This window comes from Musa acuminata, chromosome BXJ1-6, assembly GCF_036884655.1.
Source record: "Musa acuminata AAA Group cultivar baxijiao chromosome BXJ1-6, Cavendish_Baxijiao_AAA, whole genome shotgun sequence".
Lineage (NCBI taxonomy): Eukaryota > Viridiplantae > Streptophyta > Magnoliopsida > Zingiberales > Musaceae > Musa > Musa acuminata.
The window spans coordinates 20,319,865-20,328,096 of NC_088332.1; the positions used below are offsets into that span (position 1 = coordinate 20,319,865).

Here is an 8,232-nt window from a genome sequence, read left to right on the forward strand (position 1 = left end):
AGTGCCACTGATATATCTCAGCCCAACCCAACTCATGTCAATGCCTCTCCACCACCCATACTAATACCACAACCTACAGCTCCTAGACATCCAATGACAACTCACTCAAAAAGTGGTATCTTTAAACCACGTCAGGTTCTCGACCTACATGCTCTCATACAATCCTCTCCTGAGACTAGTGAACCTATCACAATCACTCAAGCCCAAAAATCTCCACACTGGCGTAAAGCCATATGTGAAGAATATGATGCCCTACTCCATAACTCTACATGGACTCTTGTGTCATTTCATCCTACACAAAACATCATCGGGTGTAAATGGGTCTTTTGAATTAAGTGGAACCCAGACGGGTCCGTTGCTAGATATAAAGCCTGTTTAGTTACCAAAGGGTTTCATCAATGACCTGGAGTTGACTTCATAGAGACTTTTAGCCCCCATAGTTAAACCTACAACAATTTGGCTTATTCTAAGTTTGGTCATCTCTAGGAGCTGGCACTTACGCCAATTGGACGTTAATAATGCCTTTTTACAAGGGACTCTAACTGAAGATGTCTTTATGTAGCAACCCTCTGGCTTCGTTCATCACCAGTATCCGAGACATGTCTGCAAACTAAAAGAAGTCATTTATGGACTCCGTCAGGCTCCAAGAGCTTGGTATACTGAACTTACATTGTTTCTGATATCAATTGGCTTCATCAACTCCAAGTCTGATACCTCTTTATTCTTATGACAACAAAATGGGAATACAATATATCATTTAGTGTATATATATGATATTATTGTCACAGACAATGATACCTTGGAGATTCAGACATTTTTAAAGTAATTAGCTAATCGATTCTCCCTCAAAGATTTAGGACCCCTAAGCTACTTTTTGGGAATGGAAGCAACATTTAGTCTCCTATCAAAAGAAAGTATATTCAAGACTTATTATCAAAGATAAATATATAGGATGCAAACAAGGTTACAACTCCTCTCTCTACTAGTGCATCACTCAAAATATGTGATGGCAGCACTCCTACAGACTCAACTCAATACCGCCAAGTACTTGGCTCTCACCCATCCAGATATCTCATTTAAAGTCAAAAACTATCTCAATACATGCACCAACCTTCTGCTATGCATTGGTCTGCGGTTAAACGAATTTTACGATATCTTAAAGGGACCCTCAATCATGGTCTCTTTCTCCGCAAACACACTCCACTTCATCTCTATGCCTTTGTTGATGCTGATTGGGGGAGAAACTTTAATGATCGCACCTCCACCTTAGAGTATGTCGTCTTTCTTGGGTCTAATCCAATCAATTGGAGTTCTAAGAAGTAAAAGACAATCGTCCGGTCTACAACTGAAGCCGAATATCATATCATCGCTACCGCTACTACTGAACTCAATTGGGTTACAAATCTTCTCAAAAAACTCAAAGTCAGCTCTACCCTTACTCCTACAATATATTGTGATAATGTTGGAGCTACCTACCTATGCGTCAATCCAGTGTTCCACTCACTAATGAAACATATTGCCATCGACTTTCACTTCGTGCGAGATCAAATTGTCAGACGTCAACTCGTGTCTCTCGTGTTCATATGGTTGATCAACTAGTAGATTCACTCACGAAGCCTCTAGCCCGCAAACTATATTTGTTGCATCGATCCAATATCGATATTCTTGACAGGAGCTCGATCTTGCAAGGGCTTGATAACAGAGAGATTTCCTCAACTGCATAGCAGATGAGAGATTTCCTTCGACTGCATGAGAAAATCTCGCTGCTCAGTTGAGAAAAATCCTCTCTTTCACTAGACATTATATAATACTAATTGAGATATGCTTTCTATTTACCTTTACAATTTCACTTTTCGTTGTATCATTTTATTACTAAGCATCGAAAAAAGTAGATTATCCGATGGCACGATGCTAACACAATGCTATTCTTCCATCAGCTTCCTGGGAACACCATGGTAACTACCAAGCCTTATGCTCTTCTTCTCTCTTAATTGATGAAACCAAGTAACTAAATTGTACGAGGAACCAAAGGTCAACTTTTTTTACTTAGAAGATGTGGGTCCCCCGTAACAAAATTTATAAGTTCGGTAGTGGTGGCCGGCTGCTGGGCTGGTAGGTGTTGACCAATCAAAGGATTCATCGATGGCTTATTGGCTGACTGGTCCATGCCCGAGTTCTAGAGGGATTAGGCGTCCTCATGGAAACTTAGCCACACACTTGACAGAGGAAGACGTCCATACTCTGATGGATAAGTTTGTGGTTCCTCCTCCATGTCAATGACTACTATGGGTTCCTTCTTATCATGATTATTTGATTTAAGGTCGTCATGTTATTAACGTTTGTTGTTGACTGGCTGCCGACATTTCTATATGTCTGACCATTGGTTGGGAAGGGGTTCACATTGTGACTTCACAGCTAACCACTGATTGAGAAGGGGCTCGTATTGTGACCTTAGCTTCTGAGTAGGTTGAACAATACAAATCTGACTTTATTAATAGTTAAGATTACTTAAATATTTTTTACTTAAATCTTATTTAGTATTCATTTAAAAAGGGTCTTTATGTTAATTTTTAATTAGGATTAGTGTGAGAAAGAAAATGATCTTCTTCTCTGTTGTTTGGCCTCTATCTCTTCTTCAATGACCTCTCTCCTCTATCTCTTCTTCCGACCGTGATCCTCTCTCCATCTCTCCTTTTATGTATCTCTCTTGACTTCTCATCCTTTGATCACCAAAACAAAACATGAGAAGAATAAATCCAATATTACAGTAAACAAAAATCGAGTTGTTTGAAATCTAAAATATGATATAGAATGAGCTCCTATATATATATATATATATATATATATATATATATATGCACACACACGAAATGATTTTATTGGGATTAATTAATGAATGGCATTTTTATGATTAAAAGAAAATCCATTTTGATCTTTGAGAAATTCACATGCAGCTGTTGCTATTTAGGTTATGATGACAACATTGGATAAACTACTTTTACACCGTTGAACAAATAACTTTTGATTCGATTAATGTAGTAATTATTATTTTTTAATTTGGTATCTGCTATTTAATTTAGATATGAGTTATGTTTATAATGTTGGTTGATATTATCATTTTTATCATCTTCTATTTGTCTAAAGTTTTGTTTTTATTTATCTAAAATTATTTATTATTTATTAAATTTATTTTTTTTATTTTTAATATATATAATTTTGAATTAGGTTTCATATATTAAACTATTTAAATTAAATAAGCTGTTCTTCCAGTTAAATCAGCGGTCCTACCAATCACCCAGTCACCCAAAAAGCTTTGACCGAGTTGGTTTCCGTTCCGATAACTACGCTTATCAACAACAAGTTGCAATCTTGAAATTTGATTTTTGTGAGAACTCAACTGTGTCATATGAGCTATTTTTCCACATGTAGCTAAAAGTCAACCATCTAAATCTCCTTCAAAAGTCAACCGACGCCGTCATCAGTCAAAGACGAATCCGTTTCACCCTCGGAGAAGAACTCCAACACGGCTCCGAACTACCAACATCAATTCATGCGCTCTCCTATAAATTCATCCTAATCTCGAGACCTCCACACTTACAATCATGGCACATCAGAACAGGATGGCGTTTCTGCTAGGCCTCCTCCTTGCCGGAGTTATCGCCGTGGCCGGCCAGAACTGCGGCTGCTCTTCCGACCTTTGCTGCAGCAAGTGGGGCTACTGCGGCACCGGCAGCGACTACTGCGGCGCCGGGTGCCAGTCGGGGCCGTGCGAGGCTTCTCCTCCTGCTAACGACGTCTCGGTGGCCGACATCGTGACGCAGAGCTTCTTCGACGGCATCATCGGCCAGGCTGACGGCGGGTGCGCCGGCAAGAGCTTCTACACGCGCGACGCCTTCCTGAGTGCGCTCGGCTCCTACACCAGCTTCGGCCGCGTCGGCACGGCCGACGACTCCAAGCGGGAGATCGCCGCCTTCTTCGCGCACGTCACGCATGAGACCGGACGTAAGTTGTGCATCTGCGTGCATGGTTTCTGCAACTGCTGCTGTCGTCGACGCCGAGCAGCAGCTTTCTTCTCCCAAGTCAAATGGATCATCTTAACTCATGTCGAACCCTGCAGATTTCTGCTACATAGAGGAGATCGACGGCGCATCGAAGGACTACTGCGACGAGACGAACACCCAGTACCCATGCGTGGCGGGGAAGGGCTACTACGGCCGCGGCCCCATCCAGCTGTCGTGGAACTTCAACTATGGCCCCGCCGGGGAAAGCATCGGGTTCGACGGCCTCGGCGCGCCAGAGACGGTCGCCAACGACGTCGTCATCTCCTTCAAGACCGCCTTGTGGTACTGGATGAACAACTGCCACTCGCTCATAACCTCTGGCCAGGGATTCGGAGCCACCATTCGAGCAATCAACGGCGCTCTCGAGTGCGACGGCAAGAACCCAGCGACAGTCAACGCCCGCGTCGGGTACTACAAGGACTACTGCAGCCAGTTTGGCGTTGACACCGGAGACAACCTCACTTGCTAAGTGCTTGGTTCTCTCTGCTGCACCCAAACACAACAATAAATGAGCTGCTTGGAAACGAAAGTATGAATCCAATGGATTACACATTTACAGAATAAAAAGGCTATGCATTTCAACTACAATTATTTAGATGAGAACTTGTGTCGGGAATTCTTTCCTACTTCACCTTACTTTGCACCATATAGTCGAGGGTTTAGAATCAAATCAAGGAGGAAAACGGAAGACCATTTCAACCACGGTTCTCATATAGTTAGTTCTAAGTCAGCCTGACTTGCACAGGGATCCGTTGTCCCTTTCCTTCTTATCCTCATTCTTCATGTTTTACCCGGTTGGCTTCCCAACTATAGTCGTCGAAATAATATCTACGGGGTTTCAGCAGTAGAGGCTGCTACTTTTTTGGGCATGTTTTGCTTCTGCATATTAATATGCAGAGCGGTGTTGGATGGACGTCGTTATCCAGTTTTAAGTATCGAGCTTGACATGTAATTTTGGATTTCTATTATTATTGTTATCATTATCATTATTTATTATTTATTTATTTATTTATTTATTTATTATTATTATTATTTATTATTATGGAGGGAAATAAAATGCTAAGTATGAACTGTCCATGAAGAATAAAGAATTTAAATATGTAAATTTTTTATATAAATAAAAAATTTAAGAAACTATGGTTTGATTATTCTCCGAAATATTTTATGTATTCTAGGTTTTGATAGGATGATGGTACCACGTAATTACTTAGCCAACCAGCGGGCAACTATCACTTGTTGAACTTTGACAAATTACCTTTGATCGTGATTGTATGTCTTATGTTGCGTTCCAAATCAGTGTCAAATCTAACCATACATTTTGTTCCCCCTCCCTTCTATTCTGGCTAAAAGTGTTCATGGAAGCATAATGTTTGACCAAAAAGTCGATAGCTATTTCCTATCCTGAAAAATTATTAACTAATATCCACATATGTAGTCTACATAAGCAAATGAAATATGCAGATGTTCAATAGCATCGAACAGTAAAAGATATGTAAGGACATTGTATCAACTAAAATCATTCATCAAATATTAGATGCATAAGAAGTACAAGTGTGTCAAGACATGCCACCTTGAATACCTTAAGGATTATTAAACATATAAGACACATGAGAACATTAAAGCATATCGAATTAAATAATTTTTTTTATTTTTTTTTTTAAATAAAAAAATTATAAAGACCTAAACTATTAAAAATATATTTATATTTTTTAAACCTTTAAATGAGCATTTTTTTTACAAATTTTAATCATTAAAAGTTGAATATATGTTTTTTTCATTTTACCTAAATTCAGATGAATTTATAACACTTTGAGTGAAAAACCTCTTGAATATTATAAGATTTCTGATGTTTTAAATTAAAAAATTAAAGACCCGAGTTATATTATTTCTGAGGTTATCCTTTTTTTCCCATTTAAACAACTATTAACTCATATCTTACTTTTTTTTTTTTGAATTTTTAAATTTTTTTTGGAAAATCTTGTTTAGGAAACCTTGAAAATGAGTCACGAAAACCTAAATGATCATTGCTTTCTAATTTTAAGCCTTTAAATCATATATTTTTACTTATTTCAATGACACCAATTCAACATTTTAAGAGATGAAATAAGTAAAAATACATATTTTGAAACCTTAAAAATATAATAAAATGATCATTTAGGCCTTTAAAAGTCATTTTGAAGGTTTTCTGAAAATTTAAAAAAATTCAGATTTTATTATTATTTATTTAAAATATATAAAAATTATTATTATATTATATTTTACCTTATATTGCAATGGATACACAATGTAAAAGAATTATCATTAGGGCCTTTGGAAGTCAATATAACTGATTGTTTAGTTTATTTTTCATATTTTTTATTTTATAATATTTTGTTTATAATTTTAAGGCAATTATATGTAATATTTGAATTTTATTTATATGAATGGATCTATATTAATATTATTTAAATATTTGATATTATTCATATAGGATTGACCCAAGTTTTAGATTAGTTAAGTCGGTTCAATATGTTATTCAATTGAATGAGTTATAAATATGAGAAAAATAATAAAAATAATAATAATTAATGGTACTTTTGCCTGAAAATATGAAAAAAAACTAATATTAGGATGCCATAACAAAACAAGGACATTTCTAGAGAAATAATTTTCTTTATATTATTTATTTAATGAATCTGAACTCAACTAGGCAAAGAATTATTTAACTACCCCAAATCTGACTAATTAATAAATCTAAAGCCTAGCAACAAAAGAGTTCTCTAAAAACCCAAATTCATGAACACAAATAAAAAAGAGTTTGTGCGTCATTTTTTATCTGATTTCTTAATGTGCATCTATAATTTCTTTATAAATTTTATCTCTAAACATCCAACTCTATCAAAAAAAAATTTATAATTTTTATGATAAATGAATAATTAACTAAAAGAAAAAGCACGAGACATCTACTCAAATCCCGTGATTTTGTAAGAAACACATGTGACTAAGGATCAATTCGATACCTTAGGCGATAATAGTAGTATTACATGTAACAAGCGAAAGGAGTGTCCAAAATATTATACGTTGAATCTCAAATTTTAATAATAAAATTAATTAATAAATTTATGAATTAATATATTTTTAAGATAAGTAATACTCGAAAAATTCGATCATGGACTCGAATCATCGAAGGGCAAACTATCGAAATAGGAGAATCAAATATTGAGCCAGGAAACATCATATTAGAGATTAGACATTGGGCTAGAGGATTGGTTGATATGTCGAAAGATGGACTTTATGCTATGAGTTTGAGCATCAAGCCAAAAGGATCGAGTATTGCACTAAGAAGATCGAATGTTGTGGGAGGTCAACATATCCATAGATTAGGCAATACACCGAAGAAAAGGACGATGCATCGAATGTTTGGATGAGGTGCCATATAAACAGATGACATGTCGGACAATATGTTGAAGGCTTCATGATTATAATTAGAATAGTTAAGTCTTGATCGAAGTTGTTGCTAATCATATGTGTCTTACAAGCCAATTACATGAGTGATAGCACATGTGACATGATACGTATTCTTTTTGCTTATTATATTATTTGATATTTTATCACTCTACTTGTTTTATATATATATATATATGTATATATATATATGTATGTATATATATATGTATGTATATATATATATATATGTATGTATATATATATATATATATGTATGTATATATATATGTATATATGTATGTATATATATATGTATATATGTATGTATATATATATGTATATATATATATATATGTATGTATATATATATGTATATATAAATATATATGTATATACATATGTATATATATGTATATAGATGTACATATTGATAGGATCAAGAGCACTAAGAGGGGGGGGGGGGGGGGGGTGAATTAGTGCAGCGGAAAATTTTCGACGATTAAAACTGCGTTCGTACGATAAGAGCGATTTCGTTAGAAAACCCGATTCGTAAATCACTTTAACTTGTGATCAAGCGAGATGCAGTTAAAGCAAATTTATAAAGGCAGTTTGCAGTTATGATGGAAATCAGAATGTAAGCGCAAACTGAAATATGATGTTCGTACGATAAAACTGATTTACGTCTAAACACCGATTTGAAAAATACTGAACTTTGAAACACGATCGTAAATGCGCAGAAGGCAGT

At 35.6% G+C, this 8,232-nt stretch overlaps 1 protein-coding gene across 1 annotated transcript; it reads left to right on the top strand.

The window, feature by feature from the left end:
- Positions 1–3,583: 3,583 nt before the first annotated feature.
- LOC135676610 (chitinase 6-like) lies at positions 3,584–4,649 on the top strand. Its single transcript, XM_065187978.1, has 2 exons — positions 3,584–4,002; positions 4,118–4,649. The coding sequence occupies exons 1-2, from the start codon at positions 3,603–3,605 to the stop codon at positions 4,528–4,530; spliced, it is 813 nt and encodes a 270-aa protein (XP_065044050.1). The 5' UTR covers positions 3,584–3,602; the 3' UTR covers positions 4,531–4,649.
- Positions 4,650–8,232: the final 3,583 nt, after the last annotated feature.